The sequence below is a fragment of the Hyla sarda genome, chromosome 4 (genome assembly GCF_029499605.1).
Source record: "Hyla sarda isolate aHylSar1 chromosome 4, aHylSar1.hap1, whole genome shotgun sequence".
Classification (NCBI taxonomy): domain Eukaryota; kingdom Metazoa; phylum Chordata; class Amphibia; order Anura; family Hylidae; genus Hyla; species Hyla sarda.
The window spans coordinates 222,412,844-222,430,674 of record NC_079192.1 but is presented as its reverse complement, the minus strand read 5'-3'; the positions used below and the strand labels follow the sequence as shown (position 1 = coordinate 222,430,674).

The window sequence follows — 17,831 nt, the reverse complement described above, 5'->3', positions numbered from 1 at the left end:
CAGGTTTTTGAGATCCTGAACTCTGCAGAACTCCTGTGTTTAATGAGGAATTTTGTAATATCAAGCCCACTAACAGCAGAATGCATGGTGGCTACCAACCCACGTTTTAAAGTACCCACTGTCTTGGTTGGAAGTGGCAGTACTGACAAAGGCCAGATTTCAAGTTTGAACTTAATAAAAGGTGGACATACATGTGAGGTATTTAGTCAATTTCTTAAACATTTCATGTAAGCTGTTGCCAAGATATCCTGAAGAGAACAAGGGAGGATAAGCGTGTGGTAGTGTGCATTACTCTGTGGTCTTTCACACTGCTCCATTATAAGGGGCAGCGACAAAAAGATTGGTGAGGGTGTTGTCCCGATATATGGGGGTCTCAGTTTTTTAAATGACAGGTACACTTTTTAAATAATTTAGGTTCGGCTGCAGTACTACACACAACCTATGGACAGGTGTGGTGCTGTTTCTGGAAGTAAGCAGCCATGTTCCTAAATGTAAAATAATGCTCCTGGGTAAAAAGAAATCCTCTTAGCATCATATCAGCAGTTCTGGGTTAGTGAAGGCTTCAGAAGAGAAGGGGTAGTGATTTCCCACAATCTCAAAATAAGTCAACGGCGCAGCCAATCAATAGAAAAAGCAAGTTGGGTGCCTGGTTACATACTGTAGCTAGAAGTATAACCATTAGGAGGAGACTGTTATTCTGCTGTATTAGAGCTTTAGTGAGACCACATCTGCAATACTGTGCCCACTTCTGGAGATCTTGCCTACAAAAAAATATTGGTTCAAAGACCGGCAGCACTTACCGATCCAAGTACTTTATTTTTGCATTCCTCATCTTCTGTCAGGTAGATGTGGTTGGGAAAATCACCAGTAGGTGAATGTACACGTCTGGAATAAGCATATATAACGTCAGCCTAGATGGGCCATGTGTTTTTTCTGTCATAAGGCTAAAGGAGATTTATCAAAACCTGTGCAGAGTAAAAGTTGTCAAGTTGCCCATAACAACCAATCAGATTGCTTCAACCTGGTTGCTATGGGCAACCTTTCCTCTGCACATGTTTTGATTAATCTCCCCCAATATGTTTCTATGTACTTTCTCAATTATAACAGAAAATATGCAAACTCAAAAGAAACTGATAAGGATTCTACAATTATTTATAGAGCTGTGTGATTTTATACATTTGTTTGATGCATTTACAATTCTTCCATTTTGATTTCAGGATTTTTGTGATAGTAGAATCCTTTGTCTTGCGTTTGTGACTGTACCAGATGAAAGAGAACACTGGGTCTTGGCAGGAACACAGTCTGGTGAAATTCTGGCTGCACGTTCAGATGATCTAAAGACAAAACATTGTCTGAAGAAAATGCCTGACTCCATTACATGCTTCTTGTTTTCTTGTCAAATACGGCAGAGGTATGTTTTTATGAAACAACATTAATATTATGGGTGTTATTATTATTATTATTAAATGGGTACTCCATTGGAAAAAAAAATTCAAATGAACTGGTGCCAGAAAGTTAAACAGATTTTTTTAATGACTTCTATTTCAAAATCTTATCTTATCTTCCAGTACTTATCAGCTGCTGTATGCTCCACAGGAAGTTCTTTTCTTTTTTACTTTCCTTTCTGTCTGACCACAGTGCTCTCTGCTGACACTTCTTTTCATGTCAGGAACTGTCCAGAGCAGAAGAGGTTCGCTATGGAGATTTGCTCTTACTCTGGACAGTTCCTAAAATGGACCGAGGAGTCAACAGAGAGCACTGTGGTCAGAAAGAAAGATAATTCAAAAAGAAAAGAACTTTCTCTGTAGTATACAGCAGCTGATAAGTACTGGAAGGATTAAGATTTTGAAATAGAAGTCATTTACAAAACTGTTTAACTTTCTGGCACCAGTTGATTAAAAAAAATATATATTTTCCAGTGGAGCACCCCTTTAATAATAATCCTAAAGACTCAGGCTCAGTCTATGAGCACCTGGAGGTTGTAAACAACAAAGTGCTCTGCATTAAAGATTTTATGTTATTTTATGCGATTTTAACATACTAAAAGCAAGTGCAGTAAAGATTTATGCACAGTCCTTAAAGGGGTACTCCGCCCCTAGACATCTTATCCCCTATCCAAAGGATAGGGGATAAGATGTCAGATCGCCGCGGTCCCGCTGCTGGGGAGCCCTGGGATCCCCGCTGCGGCACTGCGCTATCATTACAGCACAGAGCGAGTTCGCTCTGCACGTAATGACAGGCAATACAGGGGCCGGAGCATCATGAAGACGGCTCCGCCCCTCATAACGTCACGTCCCACCCCTTTCAATACAAGTCTATGGGAGGGGGCGTGGTGGTCATCACGCCCCCTGCCATAGACTTGCATTAAGGGGACGGGCCGTGATGTCACAAGGGGCGGAGCCATGACGTCAGCAGCGGGACCGCGGCGATCTGACATCTTATCCACTATCCTTTGGATAGGGGATAAGATGCCTAGGGGCGGAGTACACCTTTAAATACAGTAAGTGCATCCTTACATTTGATGTAAATAAATAAAAAAAAAAAAAAAATATATATATATATATATATATATATATATATTCTATGAATTATACTCCGGATGTCCATTATATTTCATGCATGATTCGGAAAATTCTGATTCTATAAAGCAACTTATCACTCCCAAAAAAAAGCGTTATACTGTGACCTGTTACTAAATTTTAAGCTAAATATAGCTTAGTTATGGTCCAGAAGATTAAACTTTATGTGGAAGTGCTTCTGTGGCCAGGCTAAATGTGCCAGCCATTTTACAGAAGATGTTCTTTGCTTCCACATGACACACATTGGCCCAGATTTACTAATGTAAAAACAAACAGTTTCTGTTGTGTTTATAGCATTTCACGCATGTTCACACCTTTCCCGACAGATTTATCATGATTTTTTCTGTTTCTGCTTGTTTGAGCAAATTTGTCTAGAAAGGTGCAAAGATACCTGAAAAAGGGGCCTTGGCATTTCCCTATACATTTTGGTGCATGGTGTTAGAACTTTCCTGACCAATTTTCAATCCGTCTGTTTTCACATTAGTAATGTGATTGGAATAGTTTGAGTAAATTGGCTCACGTTGGTGCATATAGGCTCACATGAAAAAACAGCCAAATACATAAGTGGCAATTAATTATATAACAAATCTAGTAGGGTGAGAAACTAAAACCCTAATGTGGGGATTTATGTGGTGTGGAAACAGGCACTCTAAGTAAATATGAGCCTTTGAAGGCATTTTAATGTTGAAGTGGAAGCTGCAGGTAAAATATTATCACCCATATAGATTATGCTGTGTTAAAGGGGTATTCCAGGCAAAACCTTTTTTTATATATATCAACTGGCTCCGTAAAGTTAAACAGATTTGTAAATTACTTCTATTAAAAAATCTTAATCCTTCCAATAGTTATTAGCTTCTGGAGTTTTCTGTCTTACTGCTCAATGATGATGTCACGTCCCGGGAGCTGTGCATGATGGGAGAATATCCCCATAGGCGCTGCACAGCTCCCGGGACGTGAGTCATCAGAGAGCAGTTAGACAGAAAAAAACAACTCAACTTCAGAAGCTAATAACTATTGGAAGGATTAAGATTTTTTAACAGAAGTAATTTACAAATCTGTTTAACTTTCCGGAGCCAGTTGATATATAAAAAAAAGTTTTGGCCTGGAATACCCCTTTAATCTTAGTTCACACCAAGCCTGTGGTGCTCTTACGGTATTTATACCAACCAACTCCTATCTGACACACCAACCTTTAAGTCCTAAGTCCCCAAAAAATGACCTTAGTGTATATGTTTTTACTTCCTGTTAATGCATAAAATTGCATTTGTTTGACGTAAAATGGGGAATCATTTTGCATTTGCACTGTTATTTATATTGTATTTTTAAACTATTTTATTTATTTTAGTCAGAAAAAATATTTTCTCCTGGTTGGAACAGCCAATGGCCACATTGCAATCTTTGAAGCTTCTACAATTAAGGTTAGCTAAGATTTAGGATAATTTATGAGAAATTGTTATATCTTAAGGTATACTTGCCCTTCTACACTTGTTTTCTCAGTTATTCTAAGTAGATTAAACACTTTTTGAAAGGGTACATGCTGATGTAACAGCTACTATGTGGGCTTATAGAGGAAGTTTTCATAAGTTTATTAATGGACACAAGTTTTGCAAGGAAAAATGTGCATCAATAAATAAATACACCAATATGTACAAAAAAAAAATATAAATAATATAGGATACAGTAGTGATGGAAAAAATTGTATTTAACAACATTTTTCTTTTTTATAACTACATTTTTATTACTTTTTAAACAGGGATCAATTTATGTGTGCGGGCAGGACACTAAAAAATGTAGCCGACCATAACAGAAATGTAGTGTGTGTGTTTTTCACTTTTTTTTCTCCATTTTTTAGGTAGTACTACGACTCCCAGCATGGAACACACTGTTCCATGATTTAAGTAGTAGTACCTGTACTAATTGACAGATCGCCCCTGGCCTGTTGTGATCCTTCTGTATAATAAATTGATGTGGCCGGCCGCTCTTCTGTGGTCCCCTGCACTGCTGTATATATATACACCTATTCATAATTCCCACAGAGAGCTGTGATTGGCTAGATGGTTCCAGCCAATCACAACTCTCTTTGGGAAATATGAATAGGTGTATATATACGTCAGTGCAGGGGACCATAGAAGAACGGCCGGCCGCATCTATACATTGTACAGGAGGATCACAGCGGGTGTCAGGAGTGACATCCGCTGTGATCTTTCCTTAACTGCAGGTACTACTGCTCCCAACATGGAGCACACTCTGCTCCATGCTGGTAGCTGTAGTACCTGCATTAATAGAAAGATCGTAACAGGTGTCTGTAGTTACATGCAGGTACTACAGCTCCCAGCATGGAGCAGAGTGTGCTCCATGTTGGGATCAGTAGTACCTGCAGTTAAAGGGGTACTCCGGTGAAAAACTGGTGCCAGAAAGTTAAATAGATTTGTAAATTAAAAAAAGGAAAAATTTGGGCTCAATGTCAAGGATATGTGGACACCAGATATGAATTTAGATATTTATTAGATTAAATAATATACATGTGGTGGTGACAGTGACCCACAGGGCCCTTGTGGGATCACAGCACTTACTAATAAAATATTATCTCAATATAAAAATATAAAATACATTTTAAAATAAATTAATAGTAGTAAGACCACCAAAATATATAAGCAGAAATATAATCTTATTAAACTGACCAACGTGAACGTCCCTGTGCGTCGTCGTCAAGGCAACGTCATTATTCCGGGGCCGGGCGCGGAGAAGAGGCCCACCCGGTGAAGATGGACAGCCCGGAACGACCATCCCTCCCCACCTACGGTCCTGCAGCACAGATGGCCCGGACCAGCTCACCCAAACGCCCCGCTGAGCGGAGGTGAGTACAAAACTAAAGGGGGGAGGGGGGACTGGATGATGACGAAGGCCAGGGCAGTGGTCTTCAACCTGCGGACCTCCAGATGTTTCAAAACTACAACTCCCAGCATGCCCGGACAGCCGATGGCTGTCCGGGCATGCTGGGAGTTGTAGTTTTGGAACATCTGGAGGTCCGCAGGTTGAAGACCAAATCAGACATTGACAAGCGGTGATGATGAAGGGGGTGGTGTGGGATGATGACAGGGTAATGATGAAGGGGGGATGATGACAGGGTAATGATGAAGGGGGGATGATGACAGGGTAATGATGAAGGGGGGATGATGACAGGGTAATGATGAAGGGGGATGATGACAGGGTAATGATGAAGGGGGGATGATGACAGGGTAATGATGAAGGGGGATGATGACAGGGTAATGATGAAGGGGGGGATGATGAAGGGGGGGATGATGAAGGGGGGGGATGATGAAGGGGGGGGATGATGACGGGGGGGATGATGAAGGGGGGATGATGACGGGGATGATGAAGGGGGGGGGATGATGACAGGGTAATGATGAAGGGGGGGATGATGACAGGTGATGATGATGAGGGTGTTAATGACGGGGGTCTGGATGATGACAGGGGGGAGGATGTATTTCCCACCCTAGGCTTATACTCGAGTCAATAACTTTTCCTGGGTTTTTGGGGTGAAATTAGGGACCTCGGCTTATATTCGGGTCGGCTTATACTCGAGTATATACGGTACGTCCCTCCAGTTTAGCCTGTTACCCTGCAAGGTTGATCCAGAGGAGGAATAAAAAAACATAAAATATAAGTACATTTTCCTCATTTTAGGAAGAAAAATCACTTCTGGACACCAAATCAGGCTAAATCAGAATAAATCAATTACCATTATGCAGAATCTAGTAATTATAACCTGCAATACAGTATTATTACTCTCCAGAAATGTAACTTGGCACTTTTGAGTTCACCATGACCACATTTCCTCTGGCAGTGAGTTCCGTAGTTTTGCTGCTCTTACTGTAAAGAATCCCCTTTTTTGTGTTAGTGTAGAAGCTTTCTTACTTTAGATGTAGAGGATGTCCCTTGGTTGTATAAATCTTTGTAGCGCCACTTGATATATTTAATTTGTTTCTGAACTGAATAACCCTTATTCTGAAAACCTTTTTGGGGACTGTAGTCCTCCCATTCCATTTATTACTCTAGTTGTCCATCTTTGAACCCTCTCCAGCGTCACTATGCTTTCTTGTACATTGGTGCCAATGTTATTTCTATGTTGTGTGCATCTATGCCCCTTTTAATGCACCCCATGATTTTATTTGCCCTAGCTGCACAGCTGCCTAACGCAGATTGCCGCAGTTAAATTTACTGCCAACTTTAGTGCGGAAATTAGCCTGGGATGTGAGCGGACATGTTCCTGTGAGCTCCCGCACTGATTTGCCATTTTTGGGAGCTATAATTACCTCCTCCTGTGCCCTGATTTGCTCCACGTGTGTGCGGAGACTCTGCAGTGCTGTTCTGATGGTGGTGTTGGAAGACATCAGTGGGAGGCGGCAGGATAGAGCAGCCACGATCCCCAAGCTGGTGCCATCTCTCACCAGGGCAGGAACATGTCCTCTGACACTTCAGAACACCTGGCAAGTTTTGCAAAGGGAGAGGAGGACTGCTCCTCTAGTGAGTCTGTGCTGCATGGGAACACTGCAGACATCAGCCCTTATATGCCTGTTACAGCCTCAGGCCCTACTATAGCCCCAGACCCTGCTAGTGTAGGATCTGCAATGCCAGATGCTATACAGCCCACACTGCAGGACATCTGTAGAGTGGTCACCCAATGTTACCCCTCCATTACATTCCAGGTGGAATCCCCCACAGAGACGTTCGCATATATTTGTTAGGATTTACAGAATGTAACAGACAAGACTTCCGCTGTGGAGGAGAGTCAGTGAGTTGGAGGACAAGGTGCTTCCCCCTGTTCAGAGATGTTTGCCGCCATAATCAGCCTGCTACCTCTCTGCTATCTAAGGAGGATGATCTATTATCTTTAACCCCTTAACGACATAGGACGTAAATGTACATCCTGGTGCCCTGGTACTTAATGCACGGTGAATGGCGTAAACGTAATTTTTTTTTTTAAGTCCTAAATTGCAGCTTTTTTGTCACATAATATTAAAACATAAAAAAATAATAATAATTAAAAGGTTAATATGTGCAAATGGGATTTTAAACACACTAATTTTGTTAAAAAGTTGGAGATTTTTTTAAAGCGGTACAATAATAGACTAATATGTAATCATGTATATTATTTTATTAGTTTTAACCCACAGAATCAAGAAAACATGTCATTTTTACTGTAAATTGTACAGCGTGAAAACGGAACCTTCCAAAATTTGCAAAATTGCGGTTTTCTTTTCAATCTCCCCACACAAATACACTGCTCAAAAAAAATAAAGGGAATACTAAGACAACACATCATATATCTGAATGAATGAACTAATCGTATGAAATACTTTCGTCTTTACATAGTTGAATGTGCTGACAACAAAATCACACAAAAATTATCAATGGAAATCAAATTTATCAACCAATGGAGGTCTGGATATGGAGTCACACTCAAAATCAAAGTGGAAAACCACACTACAAGCCGATCCAATTTTGATGTAATGTCCTTAAAACAAGTCAAAATGAGGCTCAGTAGTGTGTGGGGCCTCCACGTGCCCGTATGACCTCCCTACAACTCCTGGGCATGCTCCTGATGAGGTGGATTGGTCTCCTGAGGGATGCCCTCCCAGACCTGGACTAAAGCATCCACCAACTCCTGGACAGTCTATGGTGCAACGTGGCGTTGGTGGAGCGACACATGATGTCCCAGATGTGCTCAATTGGATTCAGGTCTGGGGGACGGGCGGGCCAATCGATAGCATCATTGCCTTCCTCTTGCAGGAACTGCTGACACACTCCAGCCACATGAGGTCTAGCATTGTCTTGTATTAAGAGGAACCCAGAGCCAACCGCACCAGCATATGGTCTCACAAGGGGTCTGAGGATCTCATCTCGGTACCTAATGGCAGTCAGGCTACTTCTGGCAAGGACATGAGCAGCTGTGCGGCCCCCAAAGAAATGCCACCCAACACCATTACTGACCCACAGCCAAACTGGTCATGCTGGAGGATGTTGCAGGCAGCAGAACATTCTCCACTGCGTCTCCAGACTCTGTCATGTCTGTCACATGTGCTCAGTGTGAACCTGCTTTCATCTGTGAAGAGCACAGGGCGCCATGGTGAATTTGCCAATCTTGGTGTTCTCTGGCAAATGCCAAACGTCCTGCACAGTCCCCACCTGTGGATGTTGGGCCCTCATACCACCCTCATGGAGTCTGTTTCTGACCATTTGAGTGGACACATGCACATTTGTGGCCTGCTGGAGGTCATTTTGCAGGACTCTGGCAGTGCTCCTCCTTGCACAAAAGGCGAAGGAAGCGGTCCTGCTGCTGGGTTGTTGCCCTCCTACAGCCTCCTCCATGTCTCCTGATGTACTGGCCTGTCTCTTGGTAGCACCTCCATGCTCTGGACACTATGCTGACAGACACAGAAAACCTTCTTGCCACAGCTCGCATTGATGTGCCATCCTGGATGAGCTGCACTACCTTAGCCACATGTGTGGGTTGTAGACTCCGTCTCATGCTACCACTAGTGTGAAAGCACTGCCAGCATTCAAAAGTGACCAAAATATCAGCCAGGAAGCATGATACCACTCCTTTTTTGGACGTGTCTTGCTAATTTCCTATAATTTCCACCTGTTGTCTGTTCTATTTGCACAACAGCATGTGAAATTGATTGTGAATCAGTGTTGCTTCCTGAGTGGACAGTGTGATTTCTCAGAAGTATGATTGACTTGGAGTTACATTGTGTTGTTTAAGTGTTCCCTTTATTTTTTTTCATTTTGCCATACATTTTATGGTAAAATGAGTGATGTCAAAGAACAACTGGTCGTACAAAAAATAAGCCCTCATACTAGCCTGTGGATGAAAATGTAAAAGAGTTATGATTTTTAGAAGTTGACGAGGAAAAAAATAAAATTGGCTGTGTCCTTATGGCTAAAATGGTCTGTGTCCTTAAAACAGATTATGGTGGCATAACGTACGCCTGGTTGGGGTCCCTAAAAGGGAAACTTCTTTCTACCTTCTTTTTAAACATGGCTTCTATCTACCTTTAGGAAAGACACGGTTTCTCCTCTTTATGCAGTAGTGTGGGCGCACTGGGTGCTCATGTGCCCTTTGCACGGTGCTCCTTATCGAGCTGTCCTCCTCAAGTTGCCATATTACCAGGCAGACATTCTGTTTGTTGCTTGTGACAAGATGGACATTTCTAATACTGGTCAGCGGTTGTCCTTGATAGATTACTCCTCAGAAGAAGTTCATTTTGTTTGGGGATTTGAAACAATGCTTAGATGCCTTGCAGGTGCCCTACTCTATGTTGTATCTGGCACTGATGGTTGCTGCCAATGGTACCACTCATTTCTTTAATTCACCTGTCAATGGACTGTGCTGGCTGAATGCCAATGAGTGCCAATTACGCGCTTGAGGTCAAGACTGATCCTGTCTCTTCAGTTAAGTGCTGTGCCACTGAGACTTCCTGATTGTCTTCCTGCTATTACCTTTTCTGATTTTATATCACTGCACCCAAAAGTCATGGATATCCTCTTCGCTCCATGAGATTTCTGATGCTTCCCTATGGATGTATTGAAACTGGTGCCTCTCCCTGCACTATGTGCAGGCACTAATGTTTCATGTTTTTTGTTCAATGTATTTTTTTTTTTTTTTTTTGACAGATTTGCACTACAAATGTACAGTGGTCCCTCAAGATACAATATTAATTGGTTCCAGGACGACCATTGTATGTTGAAACCATTGTATGTTGAGACCATAACTCTATGGAAACCATCTATGGTAATTGGTTCTGAAGCCCCAAAATGTCACCCAGAAATAGGAAAAAGTCAGGATTAAAGAAAAATAAGTAGATAACTAATACAGATGAAGCAAGTCCTTACATATAAAAGTAAGAAAAATCTGCTGGGAGCTGTAAATCATTGTCTATGTAGAGGACAGGAGCTTCTACAGGGTCCTGTACAGCATATACAGTGTCCTAAAAAAGTATAAAATGGAGCCGCCCCCACCTGGAGCAGCTATCCCTGACACAGGTAAAGTGTAGTACAGAACATGTAATATCTCTCTGTACTGTAGTGGGCTCTATCAGTCAGTCAGTGCATACACTTCAGTAATACAGGTGTTTTACCAGTGAATGCCGATTCTGATTGGTTGTTTCTTCCAGCCATTGACATGTTTTACAGATCTGGACTGTCTGTAACATTGTATGTTGTGTCTGATTTCAAGTTACAATTGTCCAGAAAAAACCATTGTATGTTGAAACTATTGTATGTTGAGGCCATTGTAAGTTGAGGGATCACTGTATCTTTGATTTGGTACTTTTGCTCTGCTTTGCTGCCATCTAGTGTCCTTTTGGGAATAGCTCCCTATATTTTACTTATCTTCATTTTTTACTCTCTTCTGTCCTGGTGGGATTTCAGCTACCCTGGTCCTGATATGGCTCTTTATGTAATATGGCTTTGATTTGTTTGCAGAAAACTCTTTTGGCTGCTCACAAATTGTACTCTCTCCACAAGGCTTGGGTTGGAGCCTGCTATCACTTGACACACACTGGCTACTCTAGGGGGGGCGAGTGTACTATTGCATAGATCTTTTTGCTGTGTATATACCCCCTATACTCTAATGATCCACGATATTATGTTGTGTGGATCATTTCCCAGTAGCTCCCTTACTGTTATTGGGGTATTTCAACAATACTCCCCATCCTTATTGGTGAGGATGTCTATATCTAAATTTGTATTTTTGCTGTAGGAATTGGGTCTCTTTGCTCTGTGGCAAGTCCATAATCCTGGAGAATGGCAATTTTTGTGATATATTTGCTCTCATGACGCACTTTCTTGTATTGATTTGGCTTCTTGACTGGTGATGAGTGAGTGACCTTTGCTCTATATGTACCTTCCCAGAACTCTCTCTGACCACTCTTCCCTGGTTCTTAGTCTGGTGGTCTGTAGCCCTAATCCCTCTGGTCCTTCCCTGTGGACTCTTAAAGGGGTTATCAAGGAAAAAACTTTTTTTTTTTTATATATATATCAACTGGCTCCAGAAAGTTAAACAGATTTGTAAATTAGCCAATTGAACGAAGTAGAAAAAAGTCGCACTCACCAACCAAGAGCAGTGTTCAAATTCTGTTCTTTATTCACACCGGCAGTGGAACAATAAAAGACGGTCACACACGCGGGGAGCGAGAGCAGCCGCTCTTGAGATGCGGGGGCACACCACCAGAGGCGACTAGTTTCGCGTCACAGATTGACGCTTCTTCTGGCCAATAAGGTGTACAGCTTATTGGCCGGAAGAAGCGTCAATCTGTGACGTGAAACTAGTTTCAAGAAGTCTCTTATACAGGCTGTTAGTCATTTAAAATCTAAAACTAGACAATTTGAGGACTTTTTGCAGTGGTGGGTACGAGATATGGAGGGCGAATTGGTGCAGTCGGGCACTGCTAGAGTTCTTCTCACATGGCGAGAAGTGCAGAAGTCAGAACAACTGACCATCTTATTGAACTGGGTAAGAGAAAGCACTTCTTTCAACAGTTGAAAAATTATGATGAGGGGGAAAAGGCAGGAAATATTTTGGCCTTGATAGCTAATTCTAAGGACTGTCTCTTATCCTTCGAAACAATTACCAGTTCATTTGGACAGACTTATGTTGCGTAAATTGTCTGAAGTGAATAGGACTTATCTGGACGGTCCTTTGGATCTGAAGGAACTGAAAATAGTGGTGCAATCTGTGGCTAGTAGCAAGACCCTGGGATCGGATGACTTGTCGATGGTTTGGCGATATGCTTTTGCCCCAGCTTATGGAGGTATTCAATAATGCCTTTAGTTCTGGTAGGCTGCCTGCCTCCATGTCTAAGGCTATTGTAGTGGTTATCTAGAAACCTGGGTAAGACCCATTGCTACCTGAATTATTCCACTCTATTTCCTTGCTTACTACAGATATCATGTTTCTGGCCAAAGTGTTGCATCTATATAAAGTAATTACTTCTCTTGTGCATACTGACCAGTCTGGGTTTACGTCAAACTGCTCCACGGCTATTCAAATTCATAGGTTATATCTCAGTCTCCAGGTGCCTGTAGATTATCTGACCGGCCTATTCGCTCTTTGGATGCCACTTAGGCATTTTAAAGAGTTGATTGTGCTTGGATTGGGATTGTAGAAAGGTTACTTTCGTAGGTTCGATTGTTGTATTGAGACCGCTATGACCAGGATGTTTTAATGGTTGTCTGTCAGAGCTTTTTAATTGGGGTAGGGGGACAAATCAGGGGCGCCCACTGTCAACACTTTTATTTACTTTAGCAATAGAACCTTGATAATGGTGCCCCGTTCTTACCTTGGGATGTGTGGTTTTGTGGAGAGGGAGGGATTGAGATCAAAGTCGCATTTTATGCCGACGCTTCTGTTTTTGGGTTCTGAGTCTTACTTACGTTGGCCAGTTTTTGGGTTTAACCATAAGTTGATCCATGTAATGCCTCTTTCAGGGGAATTTAAAGGGGGTTATTGAGCAGGAGGTTTTTTTTTTCAGTATTTCATAAGCTGGAGCTTTTATTTATATTCTTTAGATGCTGCATATGTCAGTTCATTGGTACTGATATATATCTTGTTTTATATGCCCACTTTTTCACTGTTCGGTTTGTGTAAATTATTTCTACTGTTACTGTCTGTTTGCGGTGTGGGGGGTGGGGTGATAGTGAGGGGGGAGTCGGTTCTCCGAGGTTGGGAAACATGTTTGTAAAATTTCTAAAACTTGTAAATGAAAACATTTAATAAAAAAAAAATCACTGACAACTAAAATTTCCACGTCGTTTTCCATGTCATTTCACAGAGTTTTTTCCAATTTGGTAAATACTCTAGCATATTTTTTCCTCCCCATGTGAATTACCTTACATTTATCAGTGCTAAACTTCAGCCCAAACCCCCAACCTGTCCAGGAGCCGACCTGGAAAAAACCTGGATGTTCCAACATCTTGACAGCCGGATCTATGCAGATTCCCATATTGTAACCTGATCTTGTTAATATGTGGTGACCTTTGTTTATTATTCTATGTACTTATTTTTTCTTTACTGTCGAAAATATCTGTTTAAGCCTGTCCAGGACCAAGGGCATACAGCCCTGGTACTTAAAGAAGTACACTGGGATGCAAAAATTGTCATTCAGACTGGCGGCAGTCAAAAAAATAAAGAGATACTCCCCCCGATGCCGGGACCAAAAACGTCACACTGCCGCTCAGCCTATCGCCGGCCGAGGCGGGACTTCACTGCGGCCGGTGATCTGCTGAGTGCAGTATGACTCACTGACCATCGGCAATCAAGAAGAGGATTGCGGCGGTGGCCGGAGTGGGTTACCGGAGGCACTGGGGGAGCAACGGCAGGTATGTATCTCTTTATTTTTTTACTACCGCCAGTCTGAATGACAATTTTTGCATCCCAAAGTACTACTTTAAGGACTAAGGGCGTACATGTACGCCCTGGTTCTGTTTATGGGGTTTAAACCGTTCTAATCAGCGGAGAACAGGATAAACCCAGTGGGTCCCGGTTGCTACATGTAGCCAGGACCCACGGCTAATGCCGGGCACCACTTATCAGGCCGATGCCTGGCATTAACCCTTTAGACGCCGCAATGAAAGTTGATTGCAGTGTCTAAAATGAAAGTGAAACTATCCTGGCAGCTCAGTATCGTGACAAAATCACAATGTCCTGATCAGCTTACTGGATGACGAGAGGGTCCTCACCTGCCTCCTCCTCCTTGTCCGTTCGGCGATCTGCTGCTCCATGCCTGCTCAGCAGGCTAGAACAGCAGAGTGCTGAGAACACTGATCAATGCTATGCTATGGCACGGCATTGATCAGTTTAAGCAATCAAAAGATCACATGGTATAGCCTCCTGTAGGGCTTTTAATAACAGACTGGATGACTAGAGAAGGCTGTCCTAACAACCTTTCTTCTTTTCTTGTAACTGTCTTTCATTTTTAAATCCGTTCTACTGTTCATTTTACTGACTGAAAATATTTGAAACATAAATACGGGGATTTTAGTCAATATTTATATACTATCCTTTACTTATTATATAACATCATGCATTGTTCTTTTCTTAGGTTAATGCGCTTCTTGATGTTTTTTAAACTGACCTATTTATTTTTTGTCTTTTAAGTATTATATATTATATCTATTGTCTTTGATAAAGAACTATTTATTTTTATTTTAGTGCAGTAATGTTACTCCTGCAAATATGCTTAATGTGGGAGATGACAGTACACCAGTGATGGGCCTGTGCGAATCAACTTTTTCCTCTGAAAAGACTGCTGTGTGGGGAGTTTGTGGAACAAAAATCTTATTCCTTTCCAGTGACTATTATGTTCAGAAGACTATTGAAACAAAACACTCTATGCCGTGAGTTTAAAATGTGTCTGAATTTTGTCTTCAGTTTTTTTTCATGCTGCAAAAGAGTGTGTATTGCTTTAATCTCTTTTAGGCGATATGCTTATTCATAACAGAGAAACATATCTTCTGGTCTTTTATCCTATATTTCTGCTGTTTTTGTCTCATTCATCATGCTTACTACTTTGGCTAAAGTGTGTTGTGTTTTTTATTTCTAGATTTTCACATGGATCAGTAAGTGATTCGAATATTACTTCTGTTGCGATTGACAAATACATCTATGTGGCAAAAAAATACAGTCCATACGTGGAGATTTGGGATAAAAAGACAGACAAATTATGTGAAGTACTTGACTGCGCTCAGTTCTTAAAGTAAATATCAGTACTTACCTTTTCCTTTTTATCAGATTAATTGTATGTTATTGGTATTAGATGTTAATTATAACACATCCCATTGTGTATTCTAAGGATTTAGAAATTTTACCTATCGGTTGTGGGGTTGGAGTCACAAGGAAAAAAAAGATCAACTGTAGTAGTTGTAATATTTTTTGTTGGCTGTTTATATTGTGTTAGTTTTATAGTAAAAAATAGTAAAGACTTTAAAGGGGTTGTCCCATAAGGCAAAGTTGGTAAAATCAGATGTTTAGCTCAGACATATATGCAAAGGTTTACAAACATGCTGTTTTTATATAAAATATTATATTTCCCTGTAGATCCACCAAGGATCTGATTGTTTCCTGATTTCCTCTCTGAACTGTGAGCGTGCTGTTGCCAGGCAACAGAGCACACACCTCCCCACAGCCCCCCTTGCTTACATGCACAGTGGAGACCAACTGCCAATACCTCTAGGAGACTGCAGTTGAACTGAACATGTGTGGGTCCTCAGTGACTCGTAACCAAGGGCAAAAATTATCAATACAAAGCAGGCACATAGGCAATTTGTAACCTTATACCTCTCAAACAGGACATTTTCAGAATTTCTTGTACATTTGAAATATGTTAAATTTCACATAATATATCAGTTTAGACCTATTTTGCCTATGGGAAGATGCAAGAAGTAAAGCTGCTCCGCACCAGGGTTAAATAGCGTTGCAGGAGGCACGGAAACCATGGATGTTAGGAGTTCCCATACAGTATGCCGCATGAGTGGTGCTTAGAAACGTAAATTTTTTTAGCCAATGTATATTACAAACATACATATAATAATATTATCTATATTATATAAAAGGTTTTTGCAAACAACGGGTACACAGGAAAAATAATATAGTAGAAAGGAAAATGAAGAGCGTAGCACTCACTCTTTTAGCGATGCAAAACAAGGATCCTTTATTTGAAAGTTATAGATACAGATTACAGGAAGGGACAGGCCAATAAAACAATGCGCTATTCCAAGCTCAGATCTGTCGCCGCTCCCCTGAACTTGGAGGAACGCATGCTGTTTTATTCCCCCGTCTCTGCCTGCAAACTGCTCCTATGGCTTTCAAATAAAGGATCCTCCTTTTGCATTGTTAAAGGAGTGAGTACTACGTTCTTCATTTTCCTTTCTACTAAATTATTTTTCCTGTGTACCTGTCATTTGCAAATAATTATTTCCCTGCAGCTATTGCCTGTGTGTCTCAGTGAGAACAAATACAGGAAGTGTTGGCAGGACAAGCAGGGCTCTGTGCAGTCATCCTGCTGTGTGACCCGTGACCGTTTCTTAGAGCCTCACTGCACAGATCTCAAGTTGTCCTCACTGCACAGAGCCCCACTTGACCTCACTGCACAGAGCCCCGCTTGTCCTCACTGCACAGAGCCGCCCTGCTTGTCCTCACTGCACAGAGCCGCCCTGCTTGTCCTCACTGCACAGAGCCGCCCTGCTTGTCCTCACTGCACAGAGCCGCCCTGCTTGTCCTCACTGCACAGAGCCGCCCTGCTTGTCCTCACTGCACAGAGCCGCCCTGCTTGTCCTCACTGCACAGAGCCGCCCTGCTTGTCCTCACTGCACAGAGCCGCCCTGCTTGTCCTCACTGCACAGAGCCGCCCTGCTTGTCCTCACTGCACAGAGCCGCCCTGCTTGTCCTCACTGCACAGAGCCGCCCTGCTTGTCCTCACTGCACAGAGCCGCCCTGCTTGTCCTCACTGCACAGAGCCGCCCTGCTTGTCCTCACTGCACAGAGCCGCCCTGCTTGTCCTCACTGCACAGAGCCGCCCTGCTTGTCCTCACTGCACAGAGCCGCCCTGCTTGTCCTCACTGCACAGAGCCGCCCTGCTTGTCCTCACTGCACAGAGCCGCCCTGCTTGTCCTCACTGCACAGAGCCGCCCTGCTTGTCCTCACTGCACAGAGCCGCCCTGCTTGTCCTCACTGCACAGAGCCGCCCTGCTTGTCCTCACTGCACAGAGCCGCCCTGCTTGTCCTCACTGCACAGAGCCCCGCTTGTCCTCACTGCACAGAGCCCCGCTTGTCCTCACTGCACAGAGCCCCGCTTGTCCTCAGTGTAAGGAGCCCTGCTTGTCCTCAGTGTACAGAGCGTTGCTTGTCCTCAGTGCACAGAGCTCTGCTTGTCCTCACTGCACAGACCCCTGCTTGTCCTCAGTGTACAGAGCCCCGTTTGTCCTCAGGGTACAGAGCCCTGTTTGTCCTCAGGGTACAGAGCCCTGCTTTTCCTCAGTATACAGAGCCCTGCTTGTCCTCCCACACTTCCTGTATTTGGTCTATATAACTGTAGGACAAGACGGCATTTTTCACCCAAAAATGTACACATTTTTAATAAAATGTATATTACTAATATACATATAATGAATTTTTTACAATACATTATATAAAAAGCTATTGCAAATGACCGGTACTAGAGATGAGCGAACTTACAGTAAATTCGATTC

General features: G+C 42.4%; 1 protein-coding gene across 3 annotated transcripts in view; it reads left to right on the top strand.

Annotated features, from left to right (window-relative positions):
- LRRK2 (leucine rich repeat kinase 2) overlaps window positions 1–17,831 on the top strand; it is a 148,123-nt gene that overhangs the window by 124,731 nt on the left and 5,561 nt on the right. For all 3 annotated transcript variants that reach the window (XM_056573633.1, XM_056573631.1, XM_056573630.1), the window contains exons 45-49: window positions 4–198; window positions 1,218–1,411; window positions 3,925–3,997; window positions 14,797–14,981; window positions 15,188–15,340. In XM_056573633.1, the coding sequence (XP_056429608.1) occupies window positions 4–198; window positions 1,218–1,411; window positions 3,925–3,997; window positions 14,797–14,981; window positions 15,188–15,340 (800 nt within the window). The remainder of the gene's footprint in view (window positions 1–3; window positions 199–1,217; window positions 1,412–3,924; window positions 3,998–14,796; window positions 14,982–15,187; window positions 15,341–17,831) is intronic.